At 41.2% G+C, this 22,100-nt stretch overlaps 1 protein-coding gene across 7 annotated transcripts in view; it reads right to left on the bottom strand.

Annotated features, from left to right (window-relative positions):
* GPM6B (glycoprotein M6B) overlaps positions 1-22,100 on the bottom strand; it is a 106,340-nt gene that overhangs the window by 70,601 nt on the left and 13,639 nt on the right. For 2 of the 7 annotated variants that reach the window (XM_046940764.1, NM_001397186.1), the window contains exon 1: positions 16,540-16,647. The exons of the other annotated variants lie outside the window; for them this stretch is intronic. In XM_046940764.1, the coding sequence (XP_046796720.1) occupies positions 16,540-16,564 (25 nt within the window). In that variant the 5' untranslated portion in view covers positions 16,565-16,647. Of the gene's footprint in view, positions 1-16,539; positions 16,648-22,100 lie in introns of those variants that run through there. 7 annotated transcript variants of the gene reach the window in all.

Raw genomic sequence — 22,100 nt, 5'->3', positions numbered from 1 at the left:
ACTTCATTTTCCAAAGAGGAAAAAGAACAAATGTTAAGCGGCATCACCTCTCCTTTACTCCTCCAAAAACTCTTCCAGAGCACCTAGTTATAGAGAAGGAAGCCTGGCCTATCAATTGCTGATGCATCATAACCAAACCTGTCACAGAGAAAGAAAATATTCCTCCTATGATGTTGGGAACAATTTGTTTCCATGGCAGCACAGACATTGATGAGCAGCTCTGGTAAATAGCTTGAGAATTATTAGGAGCACAACATGGATCAGATGATTTACATGCAACATAAATAGTGCAGGAGGTGACAAGAGTATGAAATAGCCTTTGAAGTGGGAGAATTACACAGACAGTCACCAGATCTAGACCTCTGTCATCTCCTTTTATCCCTCTGCAGTCAAGAAAAAACTGTCAGTGCAGATGGATAAACAGCGCTGCGAGAGATGCAATGGCATCTCTGAATCATAATCCCAAAGTGGGACTGCAACAGCCAACACCTGTGCTAAAACAGCAGTAATTTTAACCATTTTTTAAAGTGAGGTGTAAACTTCGTTTAATCTGCGCATTGCAACACACCATCAGCTGTTGCCTGAAGAAGTCTGACAGATATTGGAATACGCTGTTTGTGGAAGGAAGTTGTACACATAAAAACAGCATCCACACCAAACTCCTTCTCAAGAACAAGTGTTATCCATCCTCAGTTTTGAGCAAACTGGCACAGACGTTCAAGGTAACGCAGACTCCAGATGAGAACCCAACTCAGACTTGAGAACCCAACTCAGACTCCCCATCATCCGTCATAAGTGCAGGATCTTCCTCCCTTCCTCCATCCATTTACCCATCAATACTCTGAATTATTAGAGAATTCCACCTCAACATTGTTGCCTCAGCTCTTCATAATCTTGGACTACAATTCTGGTTCCCAAAGTAATGAAACTATACACAGTGAACACCAAATGCAACAGTTTCTTGAACAGCACATGAAACAAAACAACTGACTAAACAACCCGCACTTCCTGCACTTTGGCTACAACAACCCCAGGCAACGCTACAGGCTTAGGGCAGAGCGGCTGGAAGACTCTGTAGAGGAAATGGACCTGGGGGTATTGATTGATGCTCAACTGAACATGAGCCAGCAGTGTGCCCAGGTGGCCAAGAAGGCCAATGGCACCCTGGCTTGTATCAGAAATAGTGTGGCCAGCAGGAATAGGGAAGTAATTGTCCCCTTGTACTCAGCACTGGTGAGTACTTGTGTACTTTATCCAGTTTTGGGCCCCTCACTGTAAGAAAGACATTGAGGCCCTGGAACATGTTCAGAGAAGGGCAACAAAGCTGGTGAGGGGTCTGGAGCACAGGCCTTATGAGGAGCAGCTGAAGGAGCTGGGATTGTTCAGTCTAGAGAAGAGGAGGCTCAGGGGAGACACTATTTCTCTCTATAACTACCTGAAGGGAGGTTGTAGTGAGCTGGGGGTTGGCCTCTTCTCTCGTGTGACTAGTGATAGGACTAGAGGGAATGGCCTCAAACTGCGCCAGGGAAGATTCAGGCTGGACGTTAGGAAATACTACTTCTCTGAAAGGGTGGTCAGGCACTGGAATGGGCTGCCCAGGGAAGCGGTGGAGTCACCGACCCTGGAGGTGTTCAAGGAACGTTTGGACATTGTGTTGAAGGACATGGTTTAGTGAGAACCGTTGGTTATGTGTGAATGTTTGAACCGGATGATCCTGTGGGTCTTTTCCAACCTTTGTGATTCTATGATTCTATGAACCAAGCCACCATAACATACAAAGAATTGCACAACAGCTAAAAGCTTCTACACTGTGATAGAAGATTAAGCTCCCTGAGAAGGTCTTCTACATGGATTAGCTTCCTTTTGTTTATTATTAAAACTGAAGATGGCTGTCAGGCGTATTTGGAGAATATTGCTAAGGCCGTTATGACACTGTAACCCTAAAGGCACCTTGAAGACTGAGGAGCATCGCAGCTATGCCAAGGCTAATCCACTTAAGAAAAATCAAGATGAAATTCCTAGCTTGACATTCTGGGAACAAGCTGAGGAAGTTCTATAAAGCCTATCACTGAACACTAAGAAGAACCATAAAGTTTTCAACAGAAAATATATCCAGTCTCCAGCACGGATTATACCCATACATATCGATTACGTATTTGCATCAAAAGAGCATTTCTTCTGTATGCAGCAATATAATATTCTGCTTGTCCCCTTTGCCTTCCTGTTTAGGGAATAATCTTTTGCAGCCATCAAGCAGTCTTGAAATAATAATGTGGGAAGATAAGCACTATGAAGGGGCACCCATCCCCAAGGAATGGAACAAAACACATCCATGTATATACAGAGAGAAAAGCTTTGACTTTTCTATGCCTTTTTTTTTTCTTCCCACTTATAGAAGTAATATATATAGCTTGATGCTTGTGGGAACATGGGAACAAGAATTTCACGTCGCTTAGAAATGCAAGTAATGATGCCCAGCTGTGTAAGAGTAATAGCCATCCAGTCTAGTATTCTGACTCAGTATGACAAAAGCAGATGCTACGAGTCTGGCAATTCTTATTTTTTGCAGCCATTTCTCCTGATACTCCCTGAGGGCAGAGAATTGCTATGTTAAAGAAGGCAGTGGGTACCTGGAACTTAATACTGACATTTTCCCCGAAATTGTGAAACCTTTCCTATCTGTAAATTACAGCCTTCCAAAAGTAACCTACGCTGTGGCAGACGCTGCAGAGCTTTATTAATAGCAGCGTGCAGATTTCAGCGACATGAAAAAGGCTCAAAACAAGTCACAGGCAGGTCTCTTCAACTCATTAACATACATAATTATGTCCTCTTTTTTATTATCTTCTTTTAAGTTAGTTCAGTTTCTATTTGTTTATTTAGGAGCAACTCAAAGATGAATTCTATTTTAAAAAGTCACCAAAGCCAAGCCAACGGCCACCATGGAACCTGGGAGAACACGTTAGTGATTCCTACTATCCTTTCTAAAGGACAGGAAAGCCATTTCCAGGAAAGAACCTTTTTACATGTCATTGAGCCATTTCAACCTACCATTTTTCTAATTGTTCCTTATGAGCTCATGCTCTCAGATTATGGTTTATCACTTGCAGAGTACCACAAGGAAATCCAAATAGCTCTCCATGAGCTTCACAGATCCGCTTAAATTTGTAAGAATTTAGCAGTAGAAGAGTACTGGAAGGGACTGAGTTGCTGCCACCACTTATATCACACAGAGGCTCAGTTACCTGGGTCTACTATAGCTGTGAAGCAGCCGCTATCACCGTGCTCAGCCTCAGATAAGATCCAATAACAAAACCCATGCCTTATTCTCTTAAACTCATTCACATGAGACTGGTTTTCTATGCAAAAAAAAAAAAAAAAAAAAAGCCACATATTAAATTCCCACCCTTGCAGCCCATGGAAAGGGTTTGCCCACACAGCAAAGAAACCATTCAAAAGCTTCTCTCTGAGACAGTTTGGTTTGCTGTCTAGCCAGGAAATGCTTCTGCCTCCCTCTGCTCAAAGGACATCAGTGTTATTCAAGTTTAGGGAGAGCAGCCATTATTCTGGCTGAAAGCAACAAAACGTCATCCTTTGAGTACATCAACTGCAGGAAAGCTTTGGGATGAGAACAAAAGCCTACGGCAAAAACAAGTACATAAAGGGAATAGTTACCCTTAGATCTATGGAGAAAGATTTTGCTTAGGACTGGATCCTAGTTAAAGGGGTACATAAGTATGCTGATACCTTTTCTAAGCTAGATTTGGAAGCACTGACACACTATAACAGTGCTGTCAGACCAACATAAGCAAGCAACATACAACAGTAGCTTCTCAGAAACCTCTCCTGGTGTCAAGTGTTCTCTAAGTTTTAATGTATCTAACAAGCCCATGAAAACCAGACCTCAAATACTTAGACCTCAGACACTAAAGCTGAAGGATCACTTGAAAGCATCAGGGAAAGCTCTCTGGATGTTGTTAGGCCAATGATACCCTCATGGCTGCAACGGGTTGAATTAAATTGAAGTGCATAGTTGAGAGGCCAGCCCCTTCACACCTTCTCGATGATCTGCACTGCTAGGGCACACCTGGCATAGGCTGCCTTTTCCAAAGCCTCTCCAATGACTTCCTTGCTGCTACCTTCCATCCTTAGCTGCAGAGAAAGCCTGGACGGACCAGCTTTCTCAGCTATGCATCTAAAGTTAGCTGGTAACATAGAAACGCATTCTCACTACCCACATCTCCAGATGTCAAGTTCATTTAAACACATTTAGCCATATTCAAAAGCTATGCGTTGCCAGCAAAACAAGCATATGAATTTGTGCCTGTGAGAACTTCATTTGACAAATCCAGATCAAATCATGTAAATGATAAACAGGTTAGATAGTGGAAATAATCGTGTATTCAGTCTCGGCTGTTATTTGTCAATATACAGCTTTTAGCAAGCAAAAAGCGTTAGCACAGAGACCTACAAAACGAAGCGCTGACAAAAAGATCAGCTGCTAGTAGCAACACTGCCATCTCATGATTTTACTTCAAGTCTCATGACATTCAGTGCTTTTCTCAGTGCTTCAGCACTTCAACTGTTAAAACTCAGAGGCAAGTTGTTCAGAACAAAAACAAACTTCCTAGCTTTCATGTATTCCGAAGATAAAAACCCCAAACCCAAGAATGTAAAATTTAACAATTCACAAACAGGCAAAATGAGGAATCCAAAGCACAAAATTCAAAAACAAATGATGTGGTTTTGGATCACGGCTTTCCAAGAGCCTGAACATCTGAACTGGACCGTCATCCTCATGAGGTAGGTATGTGTAGCTGGAAACTCAACAGATGTCCTCAGTGGTTCGTTTGAGAAGGTTTTACTCAATGCTCTACCAGCTCCAGAGATGAACTTTGGGGATCAGAGAGAAAAAAAATAAACAGAAGAGCCCACATCTTCCTTACGCTGTAACAACTGCCGGGAGGGAACGGCGTGTCCTGGACTTCTGTTAAATTTCTACTTCCTAGCAAAAACTAAACACACTGAAAGGACAAGCCACCCACATACCCCCTTGACCCCTCTGGCAATTTACTAGTGAAAAAAGTTTTATAAATTTTGTTGTTCAAAGCAATGTGTTTTTCAGCTGAAAAGAATGGAAACAGACTACAACTCGATTCGTGGCCATAACATCTTTTACCCCCCACCTGCAGCTTCTTCACGCTCTCCCTAGCATACAAACCCACCTTCTCACCCAACAGGAATGCAGTTACTTACTCAACAGCTCAAGATGTTTTCCTGCTTTATCCATTTTACTTAATTCAAGGCAGCTGAAAGGCTTCCTAGCATCTCCAACTTGAGCTATTTCAGAAGGGCTCGAGGAGGTTAAGCCAGTCAGTAGATAAAGCACCTCTCTATTCCCAACCTGAAGAATCTGGCCTCGCCAACAAGCAGGCCAGATCCCCGTCAGGAGCTACTGGTGGTCTTGGGTGCTTGCAGGTTTGGCTTTCGCATTGCACCTACCACCAACACGTCTAGTAGCACAAAGCTCAAGGGACCTGCACCAAGTCTGGGGGGCTCTGGAAGAGTTTCTCACAAGCCATGTCTACTCATGAATGCCACAAAATCACTCTGTGTAACAGAATAACATGAGTGACTTTGAGAATCCTGCTCTTGATTTCAAGACTTGATTCCAAGAGCACCCAGAAACAGCGAATGCTCTTGAAGAAATTTTTCCCATAAACCTCACTCACAATAGACACATTTTCTGGCCAGTTATGTTTCTGAGAAGTGCAAACTCAGAAGATCTCAGATTGCTTTCCCTGGCACAGGAGTACCAGTAGAGGCCACCACAAACCCAATGGAGCAGGTTTTTAACTGAACAGACGTGTGCTTGCGTTTCACCCATATTAAGCAAAAAAAGAGCCTGGGATTAGGATTTAGCTTCATATAGACCAGTATTTCAATGCGGCATGAAAGCTGGCCTCACTGCAGACAGCTGGCTGAAGCTCTTTATGCATTATTCACAATTTGGTTTTTCATTCTTGTCTTCAGTTTGAAGCTCATTATAACACTGAAACACAAGGAAAAAGGAGTGAACTATACAACATTTCCTTCCCATCATGGAAAGTGCTGCGGCATTTATCAAGGAGAAATCCCAGGGAATCTTTACCAAGAGAAGCTGGGGTTAAACTATCACCCCTATGAACTCTTGTGATTCACAATAAAGCCTCATCTATTGATTTTGAAGTCTGTTTCTGCTAGGAGAAATAAGAATAGGCTAGCTATTTTTCCTCTCCATTTTCTCCTTAGTTAAGTAAACGTCTCAAACTCCTGTGCATATAAAGGCTCCCTTCCTTTACCTGCTAAATTCTTAGGAACAGCTACTGCTACACAGAAATACACAAGGGCTTGTTGCTCCCATCTGTACCACCAAACAAGTTTGCTTCAATGCAACAGTTATAAACCATCACTGGACTAACTAATAAATGCAATGTGAGCAGGCCAGTTCAAGCCAAGGCTTATACGTTAGTCTGGAAAAGCAAGCTAATTTCAGCTGGTCATCAACTATATGTTTCTGTAGGCAGGCATTTGCGGATAGGAGACATACTCAAATGGTTGTATTTTTGGCTGATGCTCTTGAATGGAGACTGTTATAACACAAATACTGCAGAAATACCACAATTTCAAGTTCTGCAACAGTCTTTCATCTCTCGCTTTTTTTCTGCCTACTTGCACTTCAATCTCGCAGAATGGGGGAGTATTTACAGATGAGCAATATGCTTGTGAGTTAACCTAGACTATTTTACCACAACACCTGAAGACTAATCCCTTTTTCTTAACATTTTGCATAAATATTCCTCACATAACCTGCCACCCCACACACTGTGTACTGTTTCTGTTGATGAGATCTCAAATAAAATAATCCCAATCCCAAACAGTGCTAATTGTAGCACTCAGGGTCACTGTCTACTGTCTCAACTGTAGACATCAAGACAAGGAGGAGTCCCAGTAGAGTTCAGAGGTTGTTCTTCCAGAAGTCTCAGTTTTATGATAGAACATACAAGCAGACTGTACACTACAACTTATTAGCAAACAAACCAACAAACAAAAAAACATAAAACCACAAATCCTCAACAGTGGCTGTCCAACACTGTACCTGGATCTTGGATGGAGGTAGTTACTAGAACGAACAGTCCCTCTTGACCCAGAACAGTAGAAAAACATCTTTTTGCCCTTTCCACTCTACGAAAATGAGAACAGCAGCCTGCAAACGAGGCCAGATTACAGTCCCTCACTCTGGGTTAAGCAAGAGGGATATGTCACCATAAATTCTGAGGAAAATGATCCAGGGATTAGAGATCCATGAAACACAGCAGTCACAAAGCAAGAGCACCTTTTCAGTTCACCTGCAGGACCCAGTAGGCAAGTATAAATCAATAACTATAACTGATGACTGCTACCTGATATTTCTAAGTCATTTTTCAGTGTCTAGTTATGTGTTACTGAGTGCTTTGTTAATTGAGCATTATAAATTAAAGCCACAAAAATCACAGAGTGATAAAAAGGAAAAAGAAAAAAAACATATACATTCTTTCTCTCAATTGCTTTCCTTACTTCTTGGCTGTTGAGCACACCCATGGCTTCACATATTTTTATTTTTATACTCAGACCTCCATCTTGCATTAGACCAACAGCCTATGAAGAAAGGAAGTGTGACAAAGATTCTGAACATGTGACAGGTTTCTGCAAACAGGAGGAGAGCATATCATCCTCCACATTCACCAGGGACAGACAGACAGTACAGCTGGCTTAAACTGATGATAAAAAGTAGTTTAGACTGTTTATTAAGAAACTGGGAGGAGCAGATGGTTGAAGGAAGAGTAATCATGGGAAAAACTAAGAGACTCAGCTATAAGGAGCATCACCCACCACCCAGAGACGCCCAAAGTTCCTGTCTTTGGAGGCTTTTCAGACTAGGTGAGAAATGTATCCTGAGAATTGCATGGATAGTGCACAGAGCTGGAGGAGAACCAACTCGGTGATACAACAGCATGCTTTCCTACAGCATCATGATTACCAGATTTAATTCACTTCCTTTTGGAGACCTCTCACCAACAGCCACGTGGTACCTATTAAAGAGCTCCGGGAGATACTACTTAGATGAACTGCACTCACCGGAGGTGAATGCCGGTCAACAGCTTCTTAGAAAAATGCTTTAAAGGCAGGCACAGAGGCTCGGACTTCTAAAAGTTCACCACTGCCTGGTCTCATGACTTTGAGCTACTCCCCGACAATGCCTCCTGTGTTTCAAAGCAACACAATGACCCATCGGAGGCCATTTTACAGGCTTTTAGGAAATGGGACATTGCAGTTTCCTTCTAAAGCCAAGGACTGTGAGGGAATAAAATTTATTTCACCAACTTCAGGTATCCATTTATCTTTTACTGGATGATTGCTGACCAAAAAAATACCCCAAGTCATTTAATATTTTGCTGTTCAGTTATGAAGATCAATATTTTGAAAGAATAACAACTATTTCTCCAGGTCAGAACAAGAAAGTTGATAATGCCATTTTTTAATATTGTTTTCTAAAATGGACTAGAGGACTGTACAACCCAGCTATTTTCTTCCCTCCTTCCACTCATATATACATATTAATCCTTTAAAATGAAGTCTTGTAGAGGTTGCTTTTCTTTGTTTAACTAACTGAATAGTTAAATAAATGGACCCGTAACGCTCTGCATAACGCATAACAGCTTTTAACAACAGATTTTTGGCAATTGTGTCCTTACAGTTGTCACAGAAAGCAACAGAAAATTTAAACATCATACTAGCAATTTTTGAAAGTCTTTTATAGTTCATTAGTGACCAGACGTTTCCACTATCTCCTAAGGCTTATGCAATTCTTTCCGCTGGTATTGGCTGCGCTCCAACGCAACTACACTTAATGTAACTATTCAACATACGTATTAGCTCTGTTTGGCCATATGCTTTCTAGAAGAAATTTTTCCATTGAGGAAAATTCCAGTTATGAAACTACAATTCAATAACCTTAACCACATTAGTGGTTACAATTCAATGACAAATTGCCCCGAAAATACCAGATGTATTTTAAGACTCATGTTTACAAGGAGTTAAAATCCAGTATCAAAGGTCCAGAATATTCAATGGCTCTCTTTAGTGTCAGAAAACACTTAAATGAGTGTCTAAGGAAACACTTTGGAAATCTGTACTGCTTTTAATCCATTTAGAATTTTAATTTCAAACATCTTATGTGTGCCTGTAAAAGAATTTATGTTGTACACTTGCACTCGTTCATGGAAGTAATCACAGAGTTGGCAAATCCTAGGTTTACATGCAGAACCTGCACTGAGCACAGAGGACCGGGATACATCCACAGCTCTCTGGTCTCCCTCCTTCTTAGAAAGCCAATATGCTTAAAGAGAGATGAAGGCAGCACTGAGAAGTAAGGCACTGACAACTATGATATTTGGGAGTATGGTCCTGAATTACCATAGATCCTCTGTACAACAATATAGAAAAAAATATGCAACCGAGTAGGGGTAAATTCTCAGTTCCCAACCATATTTCTTGACTCTTGAACAGCACTGTAACAGGCACTCTGTCAGAGTATTTTTGCTTTTTGTTTCTAATGGAAACACAGAATAGCCACTGATTATTCAAAGCAACAAAAACTAAAATTTGCTTAGCTTAAACAGATTGTTTTTTCAAGCCGGAGAAAGTGCATAATTAACTGTCCGTACTATTTATACTGGCTTCACTGTGCGGTGATCTGAACCTTCAACAAAGATAGCAACAGATGAATCAAGTAATTGATTAACATATAGGGAAATTATTGAAATTCCACCAACTCCTTAAAAATAAATGTTTGCTATCTCAAGGTGAAAAGGGAAAACTGCCTTGTGTTGACTGATGCCGCTTCTATCTCCAGGGATGAACGAGCCTCTAGAGTTACTTGGACTTCATATTATGCAGAGCTCAAGCACAGTCAAGCATGAATCCTCATAAAAGGGCCTGACTCATTAAATGGTGCTTAAACAGCACACATACTAAATCTTCCACCGATTAAATATTCAGATGATGTTGGCCATCAACAAAAAAAGTAACAGGCTGTAAGACTACATGATCAGGGTGGAAGGCTGAACAAGCTGGTGTTAAACCAGTGTTGAAACTTGACCTCACTGTAAAATCTTCAGCTCCAAGGAGGATATTGTGAAAAGTGACACATGACACTGCATGGCCAAAACCAGCTCCTAACAGCTATAGGAACACATTTCCACTGATATTTAATATCTATTTCAAACATGACTTGGATCTTTTTAACAAAGAAAATTGTGACACATTGCAGATGGGTTTCCCATTAAGTTGGGCAGCAGTTTGAAAGACCTGTTGTCTGACAAGAACTTCTCAACTAACTCAGACAACAAGAAGCATATAAAATCTTTGACATGCCAGATATTTATTTCCCATAGTTATATAACTAAATTTCTCTGGAAAGAAGCAAGGGAGGACACAAGACCACACACCCCACAAAGATGTGCTATGAACTGTGCAAATTAAGTCAGTCATAAAATAATTTCATTTGGAAGAAACCTTTGGAGGTGAACTAGCTTCTTTCCAGCTGGTCAGCCCCTAACCTGTGTTGATGCATGTGGTTATTCCTCCCCAAGAGTAGGACCCCACACCTGCCCATGTTGAACCTCATCAGGTTCCTCTCTGCCCAACTCTCCAGGCTGTCCAGGTCTCACTGAATGGCAGCACAGCCTTCTGGTGTGTCAGTCACTCCTCCCAGCTCTGTACCATCAGCACACTTGTTGAAGGTGCACTCTACCCCATCATCCAGGTCACTCATGAAGATGTTGAACAAGACTGAACCCAGCATGGAACCTTCAGGATCACCACTAGCTATAGGCCTCCAACTGATCACAAACCTCTGAGCTCTGCCAGTCAGACAGTTCTCAATCCACCTCACCATCCACTCAACTATCTCATGCTTTCTAAGCTTCACTTGACAAGAACCAGCACTCTTGATGAAAGTCTTCTACCACAACAAAACAAAACAAACATAATTGCACTGTAAGAATACTTAAGTACACCAAGGTACCATCTGGATAAAAATCAAACTTCCTGGGCAATAAAAGTATAGGACTTTTAATGATGAGCTATAACAGAATCCTCACAAGTTTAACAGGAATTTCTATAAACTATTCCAGCACACCTACGTATTTCATCTGAAGAAAAGAAAGAGGGATTACCTACTAGGTAAACACCGTGACCATGCAGAAAAGTGTATGTTGTTTATTTATTTATTTTTAATTAGTGTGCCCACATTTAAGTCTTTTCACAGTCTTCCAAGAAGGAAAACCAAAGGAAGTCTGTGTTATGACTGATTTATATTTATAAGAGTTGTACTCTCCTGCAAACAGAAATAAAACATAACTGTTCAAGCTCTGACCAAGGTCCATAAAGCAATCTGAGAAATGGCATTCTGCCTACCTCCCAATGAACAAACATAACTTTCCACATTGGTGTAGCACTCTTTCAGCTCAAAACAACAAATAAATTATTTGATGAGCACTTCTCATCACAAAAGCTACCTCCCCATCAGGAGCTTGCAGGAAGTGCGAGGCTTGAAACTGATCTATAACAAATGGAAATCATGTAACAGTCATTTACGGTGTCTTTTGTTCTGTTTTTTAAGAAAGTGGGTGATTTATTCAGAAAGTGCATTTTAATCACTTTCAGTTAGCAGCAAAGACAGAAAATACGTAAGCTTTTATAATGCTAAAGATATAACACTAAATGCATTCGCGAGGAAAACTGCTTGCACAACAGAAATAACTTCTACAACTAACAAGAAGTTTGCCAATAGATTACTCTGCAGTGATAGATGAGCAATAAATAAATAAATAAGAGACAGATAGCTTTCTTCATAGATAGCCTGGTCAGTTTTGCTCATGGGGGCACTAAGCAAGCGTGCCACTGTCTCCACTTCAAACGTCCATCTTCCAAATGGTACTATCAAAAGTGGTTTGGTGGCTTCCACTGTGCTGGAACTGAAAGAGCTATTTTTCAAAGCCATTTTAGAAAACAAAATGAAATGGAGATGGTTTTAGAGGAGACTACAGATTCATGGCAGCAAGCTCCCCTTCTGCATCCCAAATGATGTGCAATACTACTACCGTGCGACAATTCATGTGAAGTGGCAAGTAGCAAGTCAACATCAGACACACTTCCCATTGTCTCTCTGTCTTACAGTTTTGCATTAAGTTTTAACTGGTCCTGGAAACATCAGTTATTTTGTGCACATTGTCCCAAGAACTGCTAAAGCTGCAAACTGATGATTACAAGTAAACAGCTTGCACTAGCTGTGTCTAGCAATAAGGCAGGTAGGAAATAAATGAAGACAGGTGAGAAAAAACATTCTCAACCAGCCAAATGCAAAATGAATTAGGAAAAAAGTCTGACAACACACTCTAAAAAGACATTTTCCATCTCAACAAAAAAAAAGATGTGTGCATGTATACATTTCCACAATACAGGCAACTATCAATGGTCAAACTATTTGCTCAAATTCTGAGAATAAATTTTAACTCCCGTTGAAAATGGCTTAAAATAAATTAATATGGATCGATCGTTATTAAAGGAAAATGAAGTTCTCTGATACCCTACATTTAAAGAGTTCAAATAGTAAAAGAGGTCCAGCCTTGTGATCTTCACTCATAGGTGATGGAAGATGCAAGGACACTAATGATGACAACGTCAACAGCTAAGCAGTAAAAAAAAATGTAACTGTAGTGAAAAGGCATCATCATCCATTTCTCCTCTGCTGGATGCTGAGAAAAAAATACAAAAATATCTGACATTGTAAAGGAAAATGAGTACTGTAAGTGTATTATCATGAGTTGTGAAAACTGAGCTTTCCAAAATCTAAGCATCACTGAGATCCACGCCACATTAGTAACCATCTTCACACACATTTCCTCTGGAAGTTGGCCTTATTAATTAAATAACAAACACCACTCTATAGAAAACAATCTAATTTTGCTTGCCCATAATCAATTCCTGGTTCTCCCTGGTAGTGGAAGTCCCTCTTTCTACTTTGGAGTAGCTGTATTTCACAGAGTACAGAAACAGATTGCAAAAACATTGTTCGAGTACACAAGTCACAAGTTGCTGATACTTACCTGCAAAAGTCTGACTTTCTGCTCTTCTCAATTCCTACCACTGCCAAAAGGTATGCAATTTTGTAGCACGCATTTATACTCCAGGTTTATTGTTTTAATTACACGGTCTGTATCTTTAGTTTTGGTAATGATTATATATATCTAGCAAGCAGATGCAATGACACATTAGTGTCTGGGCAAGTGGGTAAAAAGGAGAAGAAACATACCAGGATGCAGAACCTTCCCATAAATCACTTTCACAAAGTAGTCACAAAGAAAGCATTTATCTTAAGCTGAGTAATTTAGTTTAGCTCTGGTCTGCTTTCCAGCTGAAATTTAAACTCTAACACCGAAAGGAATGTACTAAACCTGTTCCAGAACGACCAGATGTGCACAATCAGCCACCATTCACACCACTCTGATGAACAAACAGCTGCAGCCAAGTTTTGACAAAGGCAACACTGCAGTTTAGCACTGACAGGCAACATCATCTGAATTATAACCAAAGTATGCACTGTGGCTAAAAAACCAAACAAAACAACAACAAAAAGACCCCCATAAAACAAAAAACGCTGGGGAAAATGGCAGGAGTACCTTCAATATGCAGGGAACACTAATGCTAAGTTGCGCAGGCAAAAAGACTACCATCTTCTACCAAAAACACAGAGACCGAACAGCTGGGTGCACCTATTCAACAGAACCCTCAAAATCAGTATTGCAGTTCTAATCCTAACAGCACTTCTGACATATCTCCCCACAATTTCTCCTCACCATACCTGGTCCCACACTGCAGCATAAGTCTCGGAGCACAGAATTTGTGCTCCAGGAGCGCTTTTAATACACTCCCACTACATATCTACATTCAGCCTTCAAGCTCTGATGGCAGAGAATACGAAGCAGCCCTCCGCTCCCCAGAAACACGCTCAGCAAGGATACTAGGACCTTATTAACCACAGTTTCACCCTACATACCCCACCCTATTGAGCTGCACTACTTGCTCATGTAGGACATGGCCACACAAGGCTTCGCCATTTGGTTGCACAGAACCGGTGCAGATCAGGGCTTGGTGCAGGAGAGAAGTGGGTAGAATGGCACAAATGAATCACAAAAGTACCTTTTAAAAGAAAGAAATACACAAATGAAAGACCTCCTTGAGTATTCTTCAAAAGTAAACCTGCTTCTGAGCTTTGAAAATCTATACTGAGGCTTACATTGATACACCAACTTCATGATTATGTATAGCACATACACAAGTAGTTTATGCCTACTGTCAAGCTTTAAAGAAAGACAAATCAGATTAGCAGCAGTCACTAGGTAAGCACTCAGAATTAGAGGCTATTGAAATGGCTTTTTTTGTTTCAATCACTGCAGTAAAATACAGGTTTCAACATCTCCCTCACTCTAGTCTATTTACTTGCCCAGTCATTCAGATCTGGAAAAAACACCACCTTGGCTCAGGCCAAGAAGTCCTCCCTAGAACTGCCCCTGAACATGACAGGACTTTTGTGGCATGTCCTACTAAAAGCAGCACATGGAGTGCATTAGACACTAGAGTACAAGCCATGCAACCCCACTGGCCCCACAGAAGACCTCGAGGAGGTGCTAAAGACTGCACAACATGGCCACAGAAAACAGAGAGGTGAGGTGAGGCCAGGCCCTGGTGCCTATAGCCCACCTGCAGAAAGGAACACGTCAGTGACTTAGCTAAGGGTGGCAAAGCACCAGCTCCTGTGCTTCCTTCTCATCAAGACTTGCATCAACCCAAGCGTGGACTGCTGGCAGCATGTGGGAGCTCATATGCAGGTTTAAAATACAACACGTGTATTCAAGAGTGATCAAATGCCACTATTTATACTTACTAGCTACACATATGCTTCAATTTTTAAGGCAAGTTTGACATGAAGTATTATTTAACCTTTGTTTAGTCAACTAACAAAAACTGAAGGTGGTGGCATGCATTAAAAGGATGTTCTCTTTGTTCAAAACAAGTCTGACTTTGAATTGATTTATTGTTTAAAAATATCCATCCATTACCTTACAATAAATTAAGAAACTCAAATTATGCATCTTCTTAAAATAGAGATGCAAATCACATGTCTAACATAACCATGTGCAAATGTAGCCCAAAGGCTATCTATAGCTCAGTCAGCACGTTGTAAGTAGTTACTGGAGAGACAACTGAGAAATAAATTTGCAAAGCAATACCACTTGTTGCTGCCAAGGCCTCAGTATCCGCAGAACACGCAATTTTCCCTATGAGGACAGGAGGGAAGGTCAGGCCAAAGCAGCCCCAATCTGAGCCCATGAACTGAGTAGCCCCACATAGTGGGAACTTGGTAGATGCCCTCCCAGAGCACACGCTTCAGACTGCAATTCTTTCAGATGAAACTGTACCATGTGCTACAGGACTACTCTGAGATTTGAACCAAAGCACAGTGTGTGAAGATCAAAAATAAAACACAAATGCAGAAACGCATGCAATCTGCTACATCCATTTACTTCACTATGGATTTCCCTTCATGCTTTACACTTAAAGTGTTTGGGCTTATCCTCTTCTCTGATACATTTCCACTGCAAAATAGTTTTGCCTGCAGTTCAGGAGAATTACAGTAATTCCCTCCAGCTTTTCCCCCTCTCATTTTCCAGCTTTGTGGAGTGACTCAAGCTGCTACCAGCAGGGCACAGCTGGAGAGAGCACGGGGGCTTCTCTGGATTTGCCTCTCTTATTAAAGCATTAGCTTATCTGCACACTTATTCACAATGCTTTCTCTTAGGAATGCAGTACCGGGTGCAGCCACTGCAAGAGAGTTAATTGTAGGACTCTACCTCCATCTATATCAGAGCTCTTGCTCTGTAGATAGACTGAAACAATGTCCCGCATGACGTGTAGCAGATGGAACACTTTTCAGATGAGCCACTGCACCTTAATGGTGATTCACAATCAATCACAGTTTGACCTATCCACAAAGAGGGTGGCCAGGAGATCTCTGCCTGCTGACTCCTCAATATGACAGTCTTAACCAACAGTAGGGCGGCACTTTCCTTCACAGGTTACTGCTTTCAGGCCAGAAGATGCATTCTCACTGATCTCTGTTTAAAGGAAAATAATCCTCCCGGTGTGACGCTCCCATTAATCCTTTGACAAATTTAAAAAAAAAGAAAGAAAAAAGCAGGGCAATCATTAACGTCTAATAAAAAACAGCCATAAGGTGCACCTTAAAGTATGTCAAAGCTTTCCTTAGCTACCATGCTCAATAATGATCCATCTTCTTTCACTGCGGCACGTCTCCACTTGAGCTCACACACACACACAAAAGAAGGAAGAGTCAGGCAGTGACAAATATTCACACACTCATGCAGAGGTTCAAACCTGTGGTAAATGAGCACCCAAACATCCTGCTGCAAACTGAGACACAGTCTCCTTAAAAGTAGCATTCCACCTACACTGGGCATAATTGAAGGAGGGAAGCAAAAAAGAGATTTAACCACACGTAATCGGACACTCAGGGGTGTGACTAAGTTGAAAATCATGTCCAGACCCTTTGACAAATTTGACAGCTGTTCTGGAATAAATCTTTTCTCCTCTTTTCAACCCTTCTTTCTTCCCCCTTTTATTTTATTTTTTATTTTGCTCTAACAGATGCTTTTATTCTGTTTTGGTTTTTGTTTTTGTGTTTTTTTGTTTCTCCTCCTCTCTTCAGTTACAGAGTCGGGGGGGGAGGGAGGGAGGAAGCGTAGGGTGCTGATGCACAAAGCGGTACTTGTTAAAAACTGAACATATCCAGGCAACCCGCCAGATTTAATTCCAAAGATCCCGCTTGTGATTCTATGCTAAAATGGAATATAGCATTGTTCTGTTCGTAGGACACTGTGTCTTCTATGGAAGAAGGGTTAAAAACAAAAGGACAAAAACCAGCTTGACACTCCCCCCTGCTCCAAATGCATGCTTCATTCCAGAAAATGCCATATTCATAGGCCTCCAGCCTTGTTAGAAATAAATCAAGCAGCAAAAAAACAGGATTACCTCTCAAACATCATGAGAAAACATCATTGAAGTTCACTGTGGTCGCAGTAAGAGCCAAAATGGGGTCACACTCTGCTGCTTTTATCAGATCTGCTGCATTCAGTGTTTGGACTTGGACCTTGCTGCAGTGAAAACCATTCATTAACAAAGGATATCAGGATCTGGCCTGAAAACATTCTGTCCTTGAAAAATATAAGATATTGACAAACTCTTTTCGCCCGGACTCACTTCTTTACTGTGAGAGTGACAGAGCCCTGGAACAGGCTGCCCAGAGAGGCGGTGGAGTCTCCTCTGGAGATATTCAGGACCCCCCTGGATGCCTTCCTGTGCAACCTGCTGTAGGGAACCTGCATTAGCAGGGTGTGGGACTCAATGACCTCCCCTACAATTCTGTGATTACCTCTTAGGTTTTCATGAAACAATCATTACCTGTGGCTAGAGAAGAGGCTACTCAGGTGAGAAACTCCTCATATACATAGTTCAGCTGCCCTGAGGCTAAGATTGAGATTATGTCATGAAATGAGAAGGAAGAGAAAGAGAGATTACTTGTTCTTAAAATCTTAAGAAGTAACAGTCACGCAAACCTTCTCTCCCACAGTTTGCCACATAGCCTGATATGGGCAAACAGATATTAAACAACTCCTAAGAAAATAAGCAATGGGAGCAAATACTAAATTGTGAAATGAGCACAATAGAACTTTAAATTCCAGATGATTTATGCTTTGTTTAGCATTATATACACAACAGATAATGCATATACTGACGTACAAAGTAAAAATACATTAAGCTATACGTGCATGTTGACCTATCAATACTGCACTGATTTGGTCCAAAACTTAGATCCGATTATGCTTCCCCTTTTCCTTTTTGACTCACATGCAAGAAGTGCTTACTTTCCCACGACTTCCCACTTTTCCCATGTACAGCCTTTCCCATCTCTACTGCCATCCCCTTGCTCTTGCACTGTCCGCCCCCTCTCCCCTTCTGCAGAGTTCCCGGAGCCCCCAGCTGCAAAGGGATTAGCACCTCGTGATGGGTTACAGCAGATGTTCCTCTTCCCCATTCCAGATGTGGAGACCCTGCTGTCACTTGAATTACCACGAACAGGGCACAGCTAACTTCACTTGCAGAGCGCAAGGAAGAATTCATTTTCAACAATGTGTAGGCAAAGCAAGAAGGGATTGCATGTCTCAGGGCCAAGGAAGGTCGAAGAGCTTCTCCATTTAAGACCCTATAGCACATATACTCTAGGAAATACAATTAGTCTTCCCCAAACCCTAAACACTGCCAGCCAGATCTTTCTCAGTCACGTAACAGAGGCAGAGGTCCCTCCATCACTTAGATTAAGGTGCAACTCAGCCAACCCATGTAATTACAGAAAGCAATAATGGGCTGGGTTGCAGCCAGGACATATTTCTTCTTCAGATGAAGCACATGAAACACCAGATGAATCTGAAACATTAACACGAGTTTGGGTTTTGTTAGCTTTCGCTCCCCAAAGGGTTGGTTTTTGTGGTGTGTTTTCTTTTTTTTTTTCTTTTTTGCTTTTTTAAATGATGAAAAAACTACGAAGTTTAATATTTAGACAAACTTACATGGAAAGACAGACAGAAAAGATAATGTGCCAAGCTCTTTCCTCAGCCACAGCCTGCTTCCTCTTCCAACTTTCGGTTTATGGTTGCAATTGGAGATGCTAAAGGGAGAGGATTTATGAGCCTTTTCAGACACTATGTTTTGTGAGCGTTTGGATACACACAGTAACTTAAAATACCAAGAACAAACACGAATTAAGCCTGCAACACTAAGTCATATTTTTTCCACAGAGAAACCTCTTCAGCATCACCTTCCATTCAGGCACCACAGCATTCTAAGACAACAGAGACCCTTTAAGTATTCTGAATACACGAGCAAACTAAACAGAACTGAGCCAGAGGAATTCAACCCATTTGCTCAAAGCCACAAAAATCAAAAAACGGGTACAGATATGATTAAAAGTTTATGTAAATCACAGGACATTTGCCACTACGACATACTGCCTTAATGAATTGCTTCGTATTCTGCCAACTCAATATGCTTGTTCCTGTAAAAATGCACTTGGGAAATTCTCAAGAACGTTTTCATTAGACTGCACTTTCTGTGGTCAAAAGCACAACGTTACCTCTGGCTAAAACACACAGAATTTGTATTAAAAAGCAAGACTAACTGAAAGGGTTTTACAGTAACCCTTCAAGCTCTTCACCTGCTATACATGATTTCTGTTCCACTATCAATAAACTCAAGATCCACTTACCTCTTCCATTGTGTTTTAGGACGCCCCGCTCTTCAAAATTTTAGCTGCTGGGAAACCTTACGTGTTGTCTTCTGACTCTAACAAATAACACTGTCCTACTCAGTCTTATATATAGTTAAGTTTAAACATTTTAACAAACACTCTTATGTTCCAAATTCCCACTGAGTTGGTCACCAGAGTAATTTTTTGGTAATTCATGAATTAAGAGAGCTGCTGTGAATAGTTTATTGGTTGCTTTCTCCCCCCCCCCCCCCCCTTTTTTTTTTTAGGAGGACATTAAGTTCTACCTTCTCAAGCACTTTTTAAAACACTGTTCTGCAACAAAGCATTTCTTTCCCAACCTATCACACAAAACAACCCACTCCTTCTTCAATAACCCCACCGCACTCTTCTTAAAACAAATCAAGTTGTGTAACTTTGATAAGACGGTGTATTCAGAAGTACTTTTTATGTCGCTGACGCAGCACGAGTTGCTTGCAGACTGCTCACTCAGACTAAAGAATCCGCTGCAATGACGGGAGGCTGAGCAGAGTTAGTCCTTTCATGAGCTTCTGACCCAATGTGTTATGCAGAAGAAACACCCAGCAGGAGTGAGCAACCGTTTCCCATAAACTGTTCTTGCTGTTTTCTAACACTTCCTTTAATTAGAGCATATGAGTTTCTCTGCATCATCATTAGGACGGCGATTGAAGAGTGCACCATGAGCCCTTTACTTTCAAATGAAAGCAACGGTTTCACCCTAACCGCCTTAATGTGCAGGTCCAGTAGTGGCCAGCTCTGGTGATGGATCTTATCTTGAATTATAGAGACACGTGCAGAGGAGAGCTTAAGCCTTCTCTGCCTTCCTATCCAAACTGCAGCAGATATCAGTAAATACCAGAAAGAAAGGGCTGGAAGGCCAGAGGATTTTAAGCAGAGCACCACAACAACATAGCACCTCTGCAGGAGAGCAGTGCCCAACAAAGGACTCAATCAGCTACATGGAATCGCAGTCATCAACCCTGGTTAGAGGATTTCCTCGCCAGCCATAGCATTTGTTAAGTACACAGCAAAAATATGTCTCCAAGAAAATAGAAGAATTGTAGAATAACCTGGGTTGAAAAGGACCTCAAAGATTATCCAGTTTCAACCCCCTTGCCTTGGGCAGGGTTGCCAACCACTAGACCAGGCTGCCCAGAGCCACATCCAGCCTGGCCCTGAATGCCTCCAGGGATGGGGCAAAAGAAAGTTGCTTACTCCTCTTTTCTCAAAGGACAGGTTTCATATCTAAAAAAAAAATCCTTCTTCTAAAGAAACTCGGCAGTCAGTGTAAAGCAACGCTGCTGTGTTTACAGCATCTCTTTGTTTTAAAAAGGCACAGTTTCTGCCACCTAGCTGTTAGATGTAGGCTTTTGTTCACCTGCACCTACAGGAGGCTCAGCATTTTAGAGATGCAACTTTATTCACAGTATAGCGCAGTTTTGAAATTATGTATGAAAGCATGACTTCATACTGCTAAGTGCACGTGTAAGGGGAGCTTCCTACTAAGACAAATCACCTAGGAAGGCTGCAGTTAAAGCACTTGTTAGCACTTCATTACTGAAAAATTAACAGGCATTTGGGGTTTTCCTTGGATTTCCATGGAAGACAGAAAAACGCAAGTCAGAAAAGCACTGCCTCCATATTCCCCTGCAGTCCCAGGGATCAATTTATCACCTCGGAACAACTCATCATCTGGGAGAAGCACTGTTTTCAATTAAGCATAAGCAAGTTTAATGTATTTTGCAACCATGAAACCGTATATCCTTGCAATTATACTTGCAACTATGGAAGAATATCATTTATATCACAGATCACACCCCAGAACAAATCTTTACTTATTAGAGTGAATTTGATTGCTAAATGGAAAACAGTGGTAATAAGAGCATTGCAAATAGAAAGTTTAATGTTGCTCTGGAAAAAAAAAGTTCCACTTTAAAGCTTCTGTGCATGTTATCCTCTTCCTAGCTCAAATTGTTAGAAGCCCGTCATTGTGCTTTCGTGTGTCATTTCTACACATAAGCTTACCTGTTTGTATCTAAGTTGCAGTGTTACATCATTTCCATGAGAGCTATCTCCTGCCATGGGAGTGATCTTCAGTCACATTTTCCGAGATAGTGTTTGTAGCATGAAATATAATTTGTAGATCTTCCTATCTGATAACGTACAGAAGCTTTTGATTATAGTAGTACGTATTTCTATACTTGCTTACCTGAAAGATAAAGCTATGGAAATATTTCACTTGGTCTCTAATGGACTGTGGCAGCCAAACTGAAAATACTGCAAGCCATGCTTTATGAACCATCCTGATCCATTTTCCCCCATTCCGATGCATAATACAACTTCCTATCTGTTAAAACAAGTATTTGGAATGGTAATAGTAACACTGCTGCAAAGTGCCATATCAGTAAAATCCTACATACTATGCACATGTGTTTTCCTAAGTTTCTTTTTAACACAAGCACGCACATACAGACCCCAGTCTCCTATGGGGTCAGCCTACTACACGTGCTACAGTCAAGTAGTACATGAGGCTCCTTCTTGGTGTGTCTAGGGACAAACTCACACATTACTACACTTCTGAACTGGGATAAAACTT

This window comes from Gallus gallus, chromosome 1 (genome assembly GCF_016699485.2).
Source record: "Gallus gallus isolate bGalGal1 chromosome 1, bGalGal1.mat.broiler.GRCg7b, whole genome shotgun sequence".
Lineage (NCBI taxonomy): Eukaryota > Metazoa > Chordata > Aves > Galliformes > Phasianidae > Gallus > Gallus gallus.
Note: the sequence above shows the minus strand (reverse complement) of the source record. Positions and strands in the feature narration are given on the sequence as shown.